General features: G+C 46.9%; 1 protein-coding gene across 12 annotated transcripts in view; it reads left to right on the top strand.

Moving 5' to 3' along the window:
* usp6nl (USP6 N-terminal like) overlaps positions 1–17,385 on the top strand; it is a 68,570-nt gene that overhangs the window by 24,301 nt on the left and 26,884 nt on the right. The window contains exon 1 of one of the 12 annotated variants that reach the window (XM_023801950.2): positions 6,421–6,531. The exons of 8 other annotated variants lie outside the window; for them this stretch is intronic. In XM_023801950.2, coding sequence (XP_023657718.2) covers positions 6,462–6,531 — 70 coding nt within the window. In that variant the 5' untranslated portion in view covers positions 6,421–6,461. Of the gene's footprint in view, positions 1–6,420; positions 6,532–11,315; positions 12,784–15,627; positions 15,699–17,385 lie in introns of those variants that run through there. 3 more of the 12 variants (XM_023801951.2, XM_023801959.2, XM_072710228.1) reach the window with 3 other exon arrangements.

The following is a 17,385-nucleotide window of genomic DNA, read 5'->3' as shown; positions in this document are numbered from 1 at the left end:
CACTAAGAAAATCTAATTACTCTGTTGTTAGTCTGACTAAAACTGGGCTTTTAAAGTACATGTAAACATGTTAGTCTGACTGAAATTGTACTAAATTGAATCTCTCGAAGTTGGACTAAGACACCCAGATATTTCGACTGGGAGTCCATTGTCTGTGGCATGTATACGTTCAATCGGATTCAAAGTGGTCTAGGCAATCTGCGCATGTCCCACATCCCCCCCCCCTCCCCCCCCGGGTTTTGACTTGGAAGTAACAGAAGAAGCCTGGAGCATAGCAGAGGACATACAGCACGTAAGAGATATACAACGCTGTGAAGATGTCCAATTCACAGCTCAACTAAATGGTGCTTTTTCACCGCACCAGGTACCGTACTTTTGGTACTCCAAGAAGGTGCCAAAAGTATGGTAGTTCACGGTGTTGGTTTTCCACTGGTGTAAAAACTGGTACCGGCACCGAATGACGCGAGACGACATGCAATATTAATACCAAAATCACGTGTTATGCACATGCAATTCTTACATAGCTTGTCAGCTAGATTAAGATCAGGCTTTTTCTTTCCTTCAATTTGGCATGGATATTATAGCGCAGGGATTATCAGTCTCGCTAAAATATTTTTACTCTGTCATAGGAAAAAAAAAACCTAGCAAGTTTTGCAATTTTAATGATTATTCATTTTCAAGATTATCTAGTATATGTTTAAAAAGCAGTTTAATGTTCACCTGCTTTTGCATGTGCGCTGCAGGCGTCTCCGAGACAATCATAATGATTTTCATCCTTGCTCTTTAAATCACTCTTAGATGGTTCATGAGACATTTTTGTTGAACTCCTTTTCTGTTTCATAAATACCCCAATATCTATTACAACAAAATCACTTGGCAATATTTGAAAAATTTCCAATGCCGTGCTGTCATAGCATGTTATACAAAATACTTTATTTCTTGTTATGCTATCCTGATCTTGTATTTGTTCTTCCAACCAGCTTGTATCACTTCATTTGTCCACACATCCATTATTATCAATTTTATTATTTTTTACGTCTGTGACGTAATAGGTCAACCGGAAAAAGCCCAATACTGATAAGCTGAAATGAGCCATATCGCCACCTATTGTAGTCAAACATACTTTGGTCAATAAATCGAATTCCCTCCTGTGCATGTGTACTAGGACAAGGACAGTAGGCAGATTAAACAGCATATTCGAGCTATAACTGTTTCTCGAATTAACTGTGCATGTAATTGTCATAGGGTTTCCTCCAGGTACTCCAGTGTCTCCTCACAGTCGCAGAACATGTGGAGGTTAATTGGAGTTCCCAAATTGCCTGTGCGAGTAAATGGCGTGTGTGAGTGTCTCCTGCAATGGCTTGGCACCCCATCCAGGGTTGTTTCTTGCCTTGTGCCCATAGCCTCTGGGATGGACTCCAGAAACCCCATGACCCTGAATAGGACTGGATGGACTGCATACAGTAGGAAAGGCATGCAAACCCCACACATGGACAGCCAAGGCTGAGGTCCCTGGGTCTGAGGTGCGAGGCAAGAGTGCTAATCACTGTACCACCCACTTCTTTTCTATATAATGCTTGTATATTTCTGGCTTATGTGTTTTTTTGGCTTTAAGGTGCCTTGCATGGTATGGGCGGGGGCAGGGGGGTAAATCTGACTTGGGGTTTTGGGTTTGTGGAGCGGATTACTTACGTCAGCCTAGAACTGCCTATATAGACACCTGTGGAAGGTATCCTCATCCATCCATACTGCTTATCCAGTGCAGGGCCACTGTGATCCTCGAGCCTATTCCATGCCAGACAGGACACAAGGCAGGGGGCACCTTGGACGGGATGCCAGATGCAGTCCCACGCATGATTGCACACTGTGGGCAATTAAGAGACATCAGCTCACTAACAATATGCTTTGGGACTGAGGGAGGAAACGGCACAAGCAAGGGGAGAACATGCAACATCCACCCACGAAGCCCGGGGCAATCCTCACCCCTCCCGGGCTGCCCAGTGAGCCACTGTCTTCCTCATAGTGGTGTTATTTTGGCGTTTCCAATAATGGATGTATTTTTGATAATTTAATGGTAGACACTTGACTATATATTATTCTGTCAGTGCCCTTTTGGTGCTGTTGCCCCTTGTCCTGGTCCATTCAATTAGATAAATGCTCATCTCAGTGCTTTTTGAGACACAGACTATTTTACCTCCGGAGTCTTGGCCCCAGAGGTAACCTCACATGTCAAGAGTGGCCCGAGGAAGCAGGTGGCCTGAGAGACAACACTGTGGCCCAGCTTGATCTTTAGAATGTGACGGTCGCATTTCTCACAGAAGCTTTGCCAAGCCGGCACTCTGTAATATCAATACCTGAGTCTTGAATACAGACGAGACCTGGATATGAATAAGGTAGATAATCTGTAGGTTCAATATAAGATTGTGACAATATGGGATGGGGACATTTAAAGTGTGATCCTAGCAAAATTTTATAGTTTTTAAAATTTAAACACAGCGGTTAGTAAGAACTCATTTCCTTCGTGTGATTAAAATTTTACTTTTACGACTGTGGCCAGTTTTAGGTAAGGGAGTAAATTTATTTCACATGATGGCTGTGTAAATCACTATTTATACAAGCCCTCGTTAGATTACATGCCTAAATTCGCAGCTATTTCTCATACCTTCAGGAATGATTAATGATTTATCAAATGATTTATGTTGTTATCTCAGTTCTGCTTTGAGATTGGGGGAAGTCTCTGTGTTTTTCTCTACCCCTGTGTGCCTGTATATGTGTGTGTGTCTGTCTGTTTGTCTATATGTGTCTCTGTCTCTCTCTGTCCCTGTCTCTCTGTCTGTGTGTGTCTCTGTCTCCATTCCTTTGTGTCTATTTGTGTCTCTCTGCCTTTCTCTGTCGTTGTGTGTCTGTGTGTCTCTGTCTCTGTGTGTCTATATGTGTCTCTGTCTGTCTCTGTCCATGTGCGTCTGTCTGTGTGTGTCTGTCTCTGTCTGTCCCTGTCTCTCTGTCTGTGTGTGTTTCTGTCTCCATTCCTGTGTGTCTATTTGTGTCTCTGTCTCTCTCTGTCGTTGTATGTCTGTCTGTGTATGTCTCTGTCTGTCTCTCTGTCCCTGTCTGTCTATGTGTCTCTGTCTCTGTGTGTCTATATGTGTCTCTGTCTGTCTCTGTCCATGTGCGTCTGTCTGTGTGTGTCTCTGTCTCTGTCTGTCCCTGTGTGTGTGTCTGTTTCTGTCTGTCCTTGTGTGTCTGTCTATGTGTGTCTCTGTCTGTCTATGTGTGTCTGTCTGTGTGCGTCTCTGTCTCTGTCTGTCCCTGTGTGTCTCCGTTTCTCTCCCCCTGTGTATTTCGTTATTTTGAGCTTGTGTGTGCTCACACCTCACTCCCCAGTATCCCTCCCTCTATGCCACTCTTGAGTTGGTCTTTGTTTGGGTGTGCTGCTGCATTGTGGGTGTTTTCATCATCACTCTCCGTTCTACCTTTTTGTTTTTCTTGGCATCACCTCCTCCCAGCTACAGCCCACCTGAGTCCACTGGGTCTGTTTTTGGTGTGGCCCTGTTTTTGGTGTGGCCCTGTTTTTGGTGTGGCCCTGTTTTTGGTGTGGCCCTGTTTTTGGCAGTGCCTTGCACCTCCTTAGGTCCCTGTGGCGCAGCCCGGACTGTGGAACCTCAACCTGTCCACATTGCCTTTGCCCCAGGCCTAGCTAGATGATAACATCTGCGCTAATGCAGCCACTCTCTCTGTCTCAAGGCTTAAACTTTCCACTTGGCCACCATCATAACAGGTAACCTTCGGTGAAACCCCATCCAGGTGTGATGGGAAGACGGGGAACCTTGACTGTCGGACATGTCCCGTAATGAGGCATGGCATACAGGAATGGAGAGTACGCTAATGCAAAGGCTAATTAAAAATGACGAGTAACGGCAGTGGGTGGGTTTGTGCTCAGAGGCCAACTATATCTACCTAATCTAAAGACACAGGGCTGACTTAAACTGGGACTAATTAACTTGTGCTGTAATGGGTGTCTTTGAGTGTGTAGGTATGCATGCAGCATTACTTTCCAATTGGGGGGGGGGGGGCATTATTTAAAATGTAGAGACCTTTAGCCCCATGTGACTGTACATGTGACTGACTTCCCCCCCAAACTCCATGGGATTTGATCACAGGTGCCTGAGTGACAGTTTTCTCGGAGGTACTCCAAAATCTCACATGTGATCTTCTCACCATTTCTCATGTTCACTCTGGCCGTACATCACTCACAGCATCATCAGCTGGATAGTGGGGTGGGTGGATGGGACTATAAAATAACCATTTGAGATCAGCCAATTGCTGATGTGTGTTTGAGTTGTCACAGCGCAGCACCATAGTGGAAACAGACTGAATAGAATGGTAATCAGGCAATCAGTGTGTGCCCTGGTGGGAGTGGCATGATGTGCAATGCCAAGCATGGCCTACAGGGGCCAGCAGCAGAGGCAACCTCTGTATGAAGGGATGTTGTGGGCATTATTAAAAAACATGTTCTCTAATGCTTCTATGTTTAACCTGGGGTTAGGGGTGTTGGCATTCTGTGGTGGGGCAAATTGGGTAATGTGGAGACTTGTTCATACTGTATATAAAATATTTGGGCATATGGTCTTGCAACCATCTGCAATCCAACATTAGTGTATTTTTTGTTTGCTTGTACTTTTCCTTTTTGTGGCCAAATAATGATCTTCTGATTTTTTTTTGTCCCCCCTCCAATCTTTGGTTTGTTCCATCTCACTAACATCCCCCTTTCTTTCTTTTCATTCTTTCCATTGTTGTGTTTCCACTCGTTTCAAAGGCCTTGAAGCTTTCCTTCTGGACTCTGGTTGTGCCTTCCCTCTCCCCAAAACCTATGCAGGCAGCTAGAAATATTTTTGTACGTTAATTATCACATCTAGTTCTTTTCTGTGTGAAGAAGACACACATTGGTCCTGTTAATACAGAAAGCTTGTAAGAATTAGCATATTTTTGTAAGGGTGGTAATTGTGGTTAATAGCAGTCTCAAATTTCCTACCTCAGACACAGAAGCTTGTTTTTCATGTAAATCCACAGCGAAGGGTGAAGAATGCGCATCTCTAATGAGCCGTAAGACCTTGTAGTATTTTAACAGTATTCATCATTCATTATCTGTTCTATATTTGTTATCAAGGGTAAGACACACTAAAGGCTGCACAGATTTATGCTCACTCTGAATCTGTGTGGAGGAAGAGGAATTACGAATGTGGTCGTGTAAGGATTTGTGGTTAGAGGGGTGGGGTGTTTAATGACAGACGGACGGCGAGATGATTGGAGAGTTTTGGGGTCAGCTGGGTCAATCCTTCAGATGGGGGAGGAGCCACGATCACTTTCCCTCTTCTAGTCCGACATCCTTTCATTGTTATGATTAACATGCTGTCACAACCGGCAGCACACCAGGGCTTTTAGGGGTGTCTTGCTCTGGGTTCGAAAACCCCAGGGTGGGATGGGTAAGGAGGAGAGCAGTGACGTGGACCGGGGCGGCACCGTGACCCGAGAGACTTAAAGAGGGAGGTGGGACAAGAGGTGTGGCCTGAGAAAACGAGTGTGTGTGTGTGCGCCTTTATGGAGTGTGCAGGAGTGAGCACCTCTAGCCGGTGGTGGTCTAAGCACACTCTAGCTGGACTTTACTCCTTGTCACCCCCCCCCCCCCCCCCCAATTTCACAGGCAGTCAGAGCAAGCAGTGAGAAGGGGGCAGGGGTGGGTGCTGCAGAGCCACTGATCGCTAATTTGAAGAAAGAATGAGAGAGCAAGACAGAGAGAGAGAAATAGAGAGAGAGAGAGAGAGAGGGAGTGAGTGAGCGAGCAAGGCGAGCACTGCCCGCCCGCTTGCGATTCACTCGCTGGCAGCATCCTAGGAGACCTCACTCCGGCTTCGAAGTCTCACACTTATGGATCCTGCATGTGGAGCAAGGCGTGCTTCCCCTGCCACCTGTCACTCGAGGATCGGGGGGCGGGGCCTCTGAGGAAGCAACCCCCGCTGGCGTGTGATGGTCTGCACCCCGCGGGCGAGTGGACTGACGCTCCAGCCATCCTGCCTCAGAGGGACCCGCGTGCGGGGGGGCGGGTAGGGGGTGGCGTCCACGCTGACGAGGGGCTCCGTCTGAATCGGCTGCTCTCCGACCCCTTCGGCCGCCTCCACAGGCCCCGTCCTTCCTTCTCTTCAGCTTTCAGAAGCTGGGATTCCTGCTTCCTGTCGCCAGGGAGACCTTTCCCAAACAAGGGGGGTGGGGACCCCCCAGAAGAGGAGAAGAAGAGAGCGGGGGGCCGTCCCCCTAGTCCTTGATCATTGGGCTCCACATGGCTCCTGCTTGGGGTCCGGCCACGTGGTGGGGGGGCGATGGGGGCCGGGACGGGGCCCCGGGGGCCGCCTGGCGGGACTGATATTGGCAGAAGCTGTGAGACTCGCGCCGGCCGCCCCGTGAAGATGCAGGTGATCCAGATGGTCCGGGAGCTGGTGTCTCCCTCCCGGCGCAGAGCCATCGCCAGCCGCGGAGGTCTGTATGTCTCTGTGTGCAGCGCGTGCTCAGCGCGTGTGTTCAGCATGTGTTCATATGTCTTGGTGTCTGTATTGGCCTTTTCAACATGCCCATGTCCTACATCATGCTCAGTATGTGCATCACATGCGTGTTTTATCTGTTGCTTGTGATCATACGTTTCATATGATGCATGTTTGGGAGTATGAGTTTAGCCAAGATTTTAAGTGTATTCATAAGGTACACAGGTTCATTTATACTTTAATAGTTATATGGATTACTCTCCAGTGTTGAGCTTCTTTCAGGTAGAAATCGATGAGCGCTTATTGGTAGAGAAATGAAATGTCAGGCCCCGGTGGGTGGGATTTCCATGAGTTGTCAATCATGCATCGATTTCGTCCAGTGAGAGCCGGTGGAATTGAAGGTGGTGACCCAGACGAAGCTGCGCCCCCCCCAATTTGGATAGTGTGCAGGGTAATATGTGATGTGATTGATGGATGGCGGCTGAGCCAGGTCTGGCCCGCCTCCACAGGCCAGCTGTGCTCATCCTGAGTGCAGGTGCCATCATAATCTCTGGTCACATGACTGCTTTCTGGTCACATGACTGCTTTCTGGTCACATGACTGCTTTCTGGTCACATGACTGCTTTCCCTCATCTCTTGCCTCTCCCAAGTCCCTTTGCTGGGACACACCAGCAGGAGATGGGCTGGTCGTTTTTCTGAATGCCGCCTGTCCCGTCCGTGGGAATAAGTTTCAACCATGGATTAATTTACCAGTGCTGGGAACTCACCCATTCTGCCCTGGTCCTGTAGTGGTCCTGTAGGGGGGAGGGGGGGGAGCTGAAGAGGTAGTTAAGCACAGCGAGCGGAAATCGAAATGTTTCCTCAGCATATGACACCGTGATCCGTGTCCCAGTGGAAACCCGCCGCCTGCAGAGGTCGCTTCCTCCTCCGGCACAGCAAGGGCGCCGGCGCATTGATGTAACTGCACTTCATCAGACTGTATCTGTTACTTAGCAGAGGACAATCCTGGATTAGCTGTCTGCCACGTTTGGGTCTATGGAAGCAGGACTGCAGAGCTCAGCTCCCCCAACTCCAGGGTTACAAAACCCCCTCACAGCTCTGATGAGCAGGTGGCTTATGGAGCCAGACAGAGGAACTGTGCCCCCCCCCCCCCCCCCCATATGGCATGTACTTTATGTCTTAATAATTTGCATAATGCCAAAATAATCTGATGCAAAATGGTCCCCCATTTCTTCCCCTGTTTCATTTAAGGCCTAAAACACACAAAAATGATTACCAGCCATTGGAAGCCATTGGTGACTGTCTGTCTGCTGTGGTGTGTCAGGATCTGAGACAGTTGGTCACCCATGGGTGCTGTTTTAATCGGTGAAGCTGAGCTCTGCAAATTGGGCTGTATGTGAATCATCGCCTCTGGTTGTGCTGGTGTATTTGAGTGCAAATTTCCAGGATTGACAGGACCTGACCAGGGCCAGCAGGAGCCGACCGTTCCTCAGTGTTGGTCGCTGCTGGTCTTTCACTGTCGACTTGGTGCGTACCCAGCTTCACACAGAAAGGGAGCAGTGTTTATCACAGAGGTGGCTTTCCTGCTCGAAGCCGCAGGGTGAGATTGAGGAGTTACACAGGCAGCATATTGCGACTGGAGAAAATGTCTGCTTCCTGGGGCTCTACACTGAAGAGTCTGTGCACTGGATTCATCAGCTTTTGTTTTGCAAACAGCAGTAATGCCCCCCATCGCTCAATGTATCCGACAGCTACTCCATCTGCAGATACCTCTTCTATTACCCGTCTCTAGACGAGGCTGACGGATCAGAAGCGATGGATGTTCCCTGTCTCGCCGTCTCCTCTATAAAATTGACACAATGGCATTTCTCTCTATATATATAATTTTTAAACACTTGACCTTGAAGCATCAGAATGCTTGATGGCAGTCTGCAGGTCTCTTCGGGAGTCTGGTGACGCTTCACAGACCGAGCGGAGAGGAGCACATGTGACCTTCCGGTCGCCCTTTACCAGTGCAGGTGCTGGCGCTCTTGTGTTTCTTTTTAGGGCCTTTATTGGCCCTGTGACAAACCCTTGGTTGTCATTGGCTCTGACAGCGATGGCAGCTCCATTAACAATGCGGGCAGCTTATTGTGCTCTTATTTTGTACTATTAGTTTTTCTTACTCCGAGCCACTTAGTGGCAGGTAATCAGGAGATCTATTCTCCATTGGAATTAGTATAGCAGTGTGTGTGTGTGTCTGTGTGAGACTAATTGCCCCCACATTTTCAGAAAAACCTGTTATTTTGACTTTGTGGAAACCATTTTATAAAAATCTGCGAATGCAATCAAAAAAAACCAAAAATGCCAAAAGTCTTGTATTTTGTTTGGTTACTTATGGTTAAAGTTAGGGCTGGGTATGGGTTAAGGATGTCATTGTTGGGATTTTTGCCCATAGAAATGAATGGAAATTACCCACATAGATATGAATACAAATGTATTTGAGTATGTATGTGTATGAGAGAGAGAGAGAGCGAGAGAGAGAGAGACAGAGAGAGAGGGAAGCTGACCTCTTGAAATACATGTAGGCATTCGTCAATCTTCCTTTTCTGGTAACTGATGGTTTCCGCTCAGTTCCAAGGGTTTTGAGGCCCTAAATGGTGAAACACCTGCACTGATAACGAGCTCAGGTGTCCTGCTGGCTCACCACAGGTGTTCCTGTTGCAGTTTCCCCCCCAAAGCCCAGTGCACATGGTCACGCCTGGTCAACTCATGGATTACAGTGACCTTTTCCCTTGCTTACATGGATTAACCATTTGTGGTCTGAAGATGTACCAAGAGCAGAAACTTCATCTTGACATTCTGACCCAAATCAGCACAATGGGATTATGAAAAGACCCTTTTCTCCCCGTTAGTACAAGCATGTTTATGTGTAGATGACACATGGATTCCCTTATCAAACTGAGACAGTGTCAGTCACAGACCAGAATCACAGTCTTCAGATCTGACTATTTCGATTATTCATACGAGATGTTTTCTGAACAGATACAGAAACTGTTTCTTAAATTATTCAAATGATATTCTTATGCTGCCGGGAGCAATAATGCACTATTCTGAGTCAATTTGCACAATCTGTTCATGTCCTTTTAAACCTGAACACACTGGATTTTGAATGGATTACTCCATTACACCTCAGTGTATTGATATGAAAAATCATTTGCACTTATTTGCTCAGGATATTTTAGGGAGCACGTTACAGCTAAGTGAGCGTGTTTGCTAGCCACCTGGCTGTAACCGGGCAACACGGTGGCCCAGCGGGTTGTGAATGTGGCTCTGTGTGTGTGTGTGTGTGTGTGTGTGTGTGTGTGTGGAGTTTGCCTGTTCTCCCCAAGTACCTTTGGATATCCCGTGGGTCTCCTGTTCTCTCTCTGAAGTCAAAAAGCCTACAGTTGGGTGAATCTAGGAAGTGATGCTGGTTTGTGTGTCTGTGTAATAAATTGTGTGTGTGTGTGTGAATTATGTTTATGTTACATTGTGGGGACCATATGTTCCCCGCAATATAATAAAAACCTCTTATTTTGTCATTATGGGGACCATTTTTCAGGTCCCCACAAAAATCTGTGAATGCAATCAAAAACTAAAAATGCCAAAGTCTTGCATTTTGTTTGGTTACTTATAGTTAAGGATAATGCTGGGTATTTTCAGATTTTGGTTTTTCCCATATAAATGAATGGAAGGTCCCCACAAAGATATGAGTACAGGTGTGTGTGTGTGTCTGTGTGTGTGTGTGTGTGTGTGTGCGTATGTGTGCGCGCACAGCCCATGGAGCTGGGGGTGAAGGGCCTTGCTCAAAGGCCCACAGACACGCGGCCGTCCCACCGAGGCCGGGGCTTCCCGACCACAGGCACAGGGGCCTACGACTGCACTGCTTTGCCTATCAGATCTGCAGTGGGAAGTTTTAGCTACTTAGCTGACACTGTAGCGCAAATGTCAGCAGTACTTCTGGGTATTTTACCAGAGTATTTCTTGCTGATTAAAGGTACAAAGTGTATCCCCCCTCTGGGGCTTGGGGGGAGGGGGGCAAGTCCTTCAGCCACAACCTGAAGCTTCTGAAACTGATTTCCATGACTTGAACTTGAAAGCGGACTTTTTTTTGGTTAATCCAGACAGTGACAACTTGCACATAGGAAAGCACTGCCCACTTCCCTCTCCTTGTGTGCAGTATACATGTGCGCGTGTGATAGACGTCCTATGTGGCAGGCGTGTGCTACTTCCTCATGAACTGCCGTGACCAGGATAGGTGACACTGCGGCAAATTAGACACAGAGGCTCATACCTATCTTATCACGCAGAATCTGATAATGATTCAAAAGAGAACCTTGCGTACAGTTTGACAATCCTACAGTACACACATACTCTCCTACTTCCATAAAAAGACAAAGAAACAAGTATTAGTTTGTCTCTGAAATGGTTATTGTTTGTGCCTTTTATGCTTTTTTTGTTCCTGGTGCATTGTGCGTGAGGTGTTTCTGCCGAAGTGAAACCAGGTCCTTGAATCCTGAGCACCCTGAAGAGAATCCTGCTTCACGCCTTTCATAAATGGAGACTTCATTTTTTTATTCTGATCTTGTTGGTTTTTTTTTTTTTCCAAGAATTTATTTTGATATAACAGGCCAGAAATTACCCACGCACCTCTCCGGGAAGAGCACTTAAAAGTTTGAATGAGAGGAAAAGAAGCGAATTGCTTTTTTTTCGTTGTTATTTAAACCAACCAGAAACGGTCCTGATAACCGAAAGCTTTCTTTTATTGTCTGTTTTTTTGTTCCTGGTGCAGCGTGTGGCTGCACAGACAATAGCAAGGGCTGTTGTGGTTGTGAAACTCATTCAAGGCTACTGTTAGTTTACATCACTGGAGAGTTGCTGCTGCTTTAAAATGCACTTGATTTGTTTCAGTGAGATGCCTGGCTGTACATTATACAGAAACCAACATGTCACACTCTTTGCTTCTGTCTGCTCTGGGTATTTTACTGGCCTTGTTCAGGTTAAAAGTGTGATAGCAGCCTGTCTGTAACCAGGCAACATGGTAGTTCAATGGGTTTGAATCCCACCCCAGGCTCCGTGTAGGTGGAGTTTGCATCTTTCCTCTCCATCTTCGTGTGTGTTTCATCCTGCAGTCAGATGAATTACATTTCATTTATTGAGCAGACACTTATCCAAATCGACAAGGCAGGATCAGTCAGTTCCTGGAACAAAGAGAACCTTGTTCAGGGACCTGTTGGTGTAATCACTCTGCTGACCCCGGGGTTTGAACCAGCGAGCCACACACTGTCCCCATGCCTCAGTGGTAATATGTGATTGATTGTGTGTGTCTGCGCTGTGATTGGCTGGGTCCCTGCATGTGATTCCTAAGATGGGCTCCAAGCTCACCTTGACCCTGTACTGAGTAAACGATTACGGAAGACGTCTGTCTGGCTGGACAAAGGAATAAAATGTAAAGTAGTTCTGTTGCGCCTTTTGAAAGGAGTCTGCTAAGCAACCAAGTCAATTAATATTCAGCTTTTGGCCTTGGTATTTCAAATCCTTTGAATTGGAATGAGTCTTTGGTTTGGAGAGCGTCTGGCCAGATGCTGAAGATGAGTTTTTATTTCTTTTGCATGAATGACGCATTCATTCCAGGGGAGCATTATGGTTCTTATCTGTTCCCCAGTTCATTGCCCTGCCCCTGAAAAAGGATAAACCCACATGTTGCTCGCATGTCTCACTGACAGTCCCCTACGGGGCCACAAACCCCGATCTCCCCGTCTTTCTGCCGTCTCGGAGGCATTTCCTGTAGAGATGAGGAAACATGAACGGGGAGGGGGAGAATGGGGGGGCTGTGGCCATCCCTGTTCCTCGCCAGCAGCATCTACTTCCCGGATCGCCTGGGCGGGCTTCAATGGACCCCTTGTTTGTTTATGGGCCGGGAATGTGGTGTGTGGGACCGGCGCTGGGCGGACCTTGATGGGTCATGACGCCAGCTCAGGTCTCCTCCCACCCCCTCGGGCTGCTGGAGCTGCCCCGGCTCTCACTTCTGCTTTGGTCTGCCGTGACTGGCGACGGTCCCCCCCCCCCTCCCCGTGTCACTCCCGCTCGTTCTTTCCTCTCGTCTGCACGGATATGCCAGCCGGTGGGCTACTGGTTCTGGGAATGGGGTAAAGGCGGGGTTCTCTGTCACCAATGAGGACCAAAACCCGGGATGGGGCCGCGGAGCGCGCTGGCACCTTGCACAGAGGTAGGACAGAGAGTTACGACAGATAAGACGTGGTGTGTGTGAGTGTGTTTGTATGGGTCACGTCAGGCAACATGTTTGTTTTCACCTGGCTGTTGTGGTGAAACTTGGGCAAAGCTTCTGGCCAGACACACGTCTGCGTGCGACAGCAATCTGGCTAAGGAGGGGTCTGAGCATGCAGCCGACTCTCTCCACATTCCCATCAGGAGGTGCAGTGTCTTTGACTGATTTGTGGCTGGCGGTTGTGGTTGCGGGTGCGACTTTCCAACTGTGCAGCATCACAATTCGTGACTGAGAACCAAACTCAATACGTTAAGCTGCATATACTCACACTCCCACGTAAGTATTTACAAGCACACACACATTCACTCCCTACCACATGAAACTTAAGTCAATTTCTATTAGGGTCATTTACAGGAATCGTCTTGTTTGAGGGTATGTCAACTTGACCTCAACACCCCCCCCCCCCACCCCCCAGATAGTGTGCTGTGTGGTTTATATCTTTTTATTATCATGAACTCTGCTTCTCTGTAGCACCAAAGACCCGAATGTCTCAACTCAGCAAACTCCTTGTAATCCCACAAGTCACTGGGAGGAAATAGGCAGTATATTCATTTCATTCGCTAATTGCATCTATATTTAAAAAATTCTTTTGTTTGTTTGACCCCAAGTGATAACAAAAAATAATAAAGAGGAGTGTGAAAAACGTAGGTACTGCAAATGCTGCTCTCCGTAGTGGAGAAGGTGCTTTGGAAAGATCAGATAAAGGAGAACACTCATTGTGATTTCTCCCTGCGCAAAGCAGTGTGATTTTTCACCAAGTCTTTGAGCAAACTTTAAGTCAGTGAGGTTGAATGTGATCTATCCTGTGTGCAAAGAGACTTAAAAATGTTGCCCTACTGAAGCTGGCCACATATATTAAGATTAAGATCCAGATGGACTTTATTGATCCCAGGGGGAAATTCGGGTGCACATGTGTCCTTTAACAGTGTCCTGTGTCCTAGCTTTCCCTTCTAGTGAGAAACCCTTAAATACTCAGGATCTGTGTCACTTTGCCTCACTAGTCATTAAGAGCACTTTCAGTCCAGTTTCACGTGGACCAATGGAGCACCTGAACAAACCTGAAGATGGAAACACTTTGGTTATATCATTGTGTTAGTGTGTAAGTATCCAAATTACCTGCCATTTCTGACATTCATATCTCTTGTGTGTCCGACAGAATGAACCAGGCTGTGAGCTCCTGGAGGGAGGGTTGGAGGGACAAGTGTGGAGTTTTCAATGCATGAGGTTGTTATGTGGTGCAGAAACAAAAGTGTGGGGTTGACAGGCTTTCCCATGTTTTGTGGTCCAAAATCTCGCAGGATTTTGTTCATGACAGTTACACAAAAGCTGCATTGGTCTTCCCATGTCTTAATATTATAAATGTGTTCTAATAATCTAAGGCTTGAATTTGCTTGAAATGGAAATATTTGATGCCACATCAGTGTTTGAGCGATGCAGAGATGGTCATTGCAGGGTTGTTCACTCAGATCACTTGAGCTTTACAGCATTTTCCTTTGAGCTGATACCGTATGAGCTGATTTTGTTAATCATCCCCCTGCATTTATATCTTTCATTGGTGAATCCGTTTTCTGGGTGGTGCAACAGACAGGAGAGCCCATTGAGTCGATGGTGCCTCCCTCAGCCCGAACAGCCGGTTTACGAGCGGAAAGTGCCGGGCAGAATACACAAGGCGAGCTTGTGTGATGGCGGGGACCCTACCGTGCTCGGGGGACTATGAAGTGGCTCGCAGTGAGGAGATGTGGAAGAACAGCGACATGCGGCTTAAAAGTAATTCTGTGTGCATCAAATGTCAGACAATTTAGTGCTTCCATTCATAATACAAATAGCTGGCGGAATAAGAACAGTCCCTAGTCTTCTAAAGGGTTGAAGCCCTTTTCACAGTGTGGAATTTCAGTCTACAGCGCCGTGGAAACTGTAATCCGATTAAAAAAACTTTCATTTGAGACAAGTTCCCCATTGTATGTCTCCCGTTCCCAAAACATTGGCTACTTGGAGTTGCTCTGCATGTGTTTGGATTGCAGATTGGACCATCTTTCACCCGGAGACCGTTTTGCAGTCCTGTCATAAAAAAGCAGCCGGTCAAGTTGTAAAATAACTCTTTGTTTTGATGCATTGATATTCAGCAAGCTAGCCGCCAACTCAGCCGGCCCGTGCCACGGTTGCTCTGAGCCGTGGAGCGGAGGAAGCAAGTGGGATGGGAATGTTGCCTGCTGTGTACGGGAAGACGTAGTGAATTATTCAGGGCCTTCGTGGTATCTCAGGACACCGAAGGTGCTCTTTATTTCAGAAGATGCTGGGGGAGAGAGCAGTGTGTGTACTAAGCTTGCGTCATTTAGCAAAACAAGCATCATGGGAAGCTTGCATTGTGACATCGCCAAGTCAATGGAAAGCAGCAACTGTCTTGATTAAAATTTTCTGCAGTTATATTGGGATGAGATGAACTTGACCACAGGAACATGATGGTATTTGCCTTGGGACATCTGTAAATGCTTCTGTTTCTGGTGGAATGTCATGCTGGACGGATAAACGGATAAACACAGGGTTTTTTTTCTATTTTTCCTGCGAGGACCATGAGGGATTCTGAGTCTCTGCTCATACCTTTATTTGAGCTTCTGACCGCTGAAACGTGGAGTGGGTTTTGGCTTAGTGGAAGTGATAAAATGCAAATACTCCTTTCCCCACGGTGCAGATCCAGTATGACCAGCGGCCGAGTTTCCATATCTCGGTTCTTGGCCGTCTCGGTGGGTGGCTGAAGTAGTGAATGTAGAATGTCAAAGCCGGAGGTGTGGTTCTAAGCAAAGCCTTTCAAGGATATAAACGGATCCAGAAACAAGCAGCGACCAAGACCCAGAACTGTTAGTATTTTGCATTATTGCTTTATCTGCAGGTATAATGCAGGTGCTGAGTGAGAGGAGCTGGAAGGAGCTTGATGTGCTTTTTTGTGAAACGTCTGCTCTTCTTAAGGATGAATAACACACAAGGCTGCATAAATCTCACCGAGTTAGACCAAGAGGGACTTGGGCTAACCCTCTAACCTTTGTTAGGCTGCTTAAAATGACAGAAATGTCTGTTTTTCAAATGTCAGTTAGAAGTAGAACTGGGAAATACTTAGAAGGAGTGAATGTAGAGACCCAGGCCGGTGACGGGCAGATAACCGACTGCCTCGGTACCAAAAGCACTGTGGATACACATTGAAACATGTACATACATGAGTTAGTCCAGAACTATTTATAGTGCTTTTCAGAAGCACCGAGTTTGTTGTTTGCTGCCTCAAACATTTTAACAGGACTTGCTTTTTTCAGTTTACTGTTCTGCACCTAATTTAAATTTTCCTTTAAATCTGAGGCTTTTTTTTTTTATTTGAATTTTCGTTTGAGAGTGGATGAGGCTGATAACCATGGAAACATTGAACAGGCAGCGAATGACCTGAATCAGGCTAATTAGGAACAAGTCAGCTACAATGTAGCATCTGAACCAGCAACCACGCTACGGGCATCGCCTAGGGAGATGCCACATGGAGCGCCCTGCGTGGTAACCTTCATGAAGAAAGAGACGGAAACTCAAGGAAACGGTGGATGGTTTGTTTCAGGAAGTGAAGCAGCGTTTGACAGCACACAGCTCAGTTTCTGGACCTGTGCAGTGTGACATATGAAGAAAATCACTCATCCAAATGTAACTCAGCAAATCAACAAAGTGATGTCCAAAGACATGCATTTAGGCTAATTGGTGTAGTTAAATTACCCATGGTGAACGTTTCCTGTAATAAGCAGGCATTCTGTCCAGGGTGTTCCCTGCCGTCTGCCCTGTGCTTCCTGGCCTCGGCTCCAGGCTCATCTCAGTTGAATCCTGGATAAGTGCTTGGAAGATGATTGGCTAGTCTATTTTGTCTTTAATTCCCTGACCTTGTGTGTTGAGGATGTGTTCCTATTGTGTCATCGCTGTGCTCACTATTTACTGTTGAAGACCATGATCACAACAAGGATGCAATTTGAGTTTACAGCTTCACCCAGAAGCCGTTTAGGACGTGTCAGTCCTGAGTCAGCTCCTGCCTCCATTCTGCCTCAAGGGTGACCCATCACTGGCTAAGTCATTTGTCCTAAATCACTTTTTAATGAGTGCAGAGTTTGTGAGCCAAACACCTCGTTCCCTGCTTCTACTTACCATTCCATTTGCATTATTTTTTTCCCCCCACGAGATATGATGGCATCATCGCGTCCCTGGCAGTTTCGTTCTGCCATTTCAGGCCTCCTCGGGGCGGCTCAGGAGACTCGGAAACCCTGCAAGGTGTCCGCTTTGAAGAAAGACCAAGCACAGAGCTAAATTTACTCGCTTTCGGGGGGGAAGTGGCATCTGTGCTAATTTCCTGTTGAGGTTCCTTGTGGAAATAAAAGGACGACCTTAGTGTTGTGGAGGTCTCATATCTGCCTCATCTCACCTTGACTAAGACTCTGCTCCAGGGGAGTCTCTCTGCTCGCCTGATGCACGTCGGCAACGGTGAATCTGTGAAGGAGGGAGATGCAGTCCCCATCTGGCAGTGTGGCA

This window comes from Paramormyrops kingsleyae, chromosome 3, assembly GCF_048594095.1.
Source record: "Paramormyrops kingsleyae isolate MSU_618 chromosome 3, PKINGS_0.4, whole genome shotgun sequence".
Classification (NCBI taxonomy): Eukaryota; Metazoa; Chordata; class Actinopteri; order Osteoglossiformes; family Mormyridae; genus Paramormyrops; species Paramormyrops kingsleyae.
The sequence above is the reverse complement of the archived record's forward strand: the minus strand, read 5'-3'. Positions and strand labels throughout refer to the sequence as shown.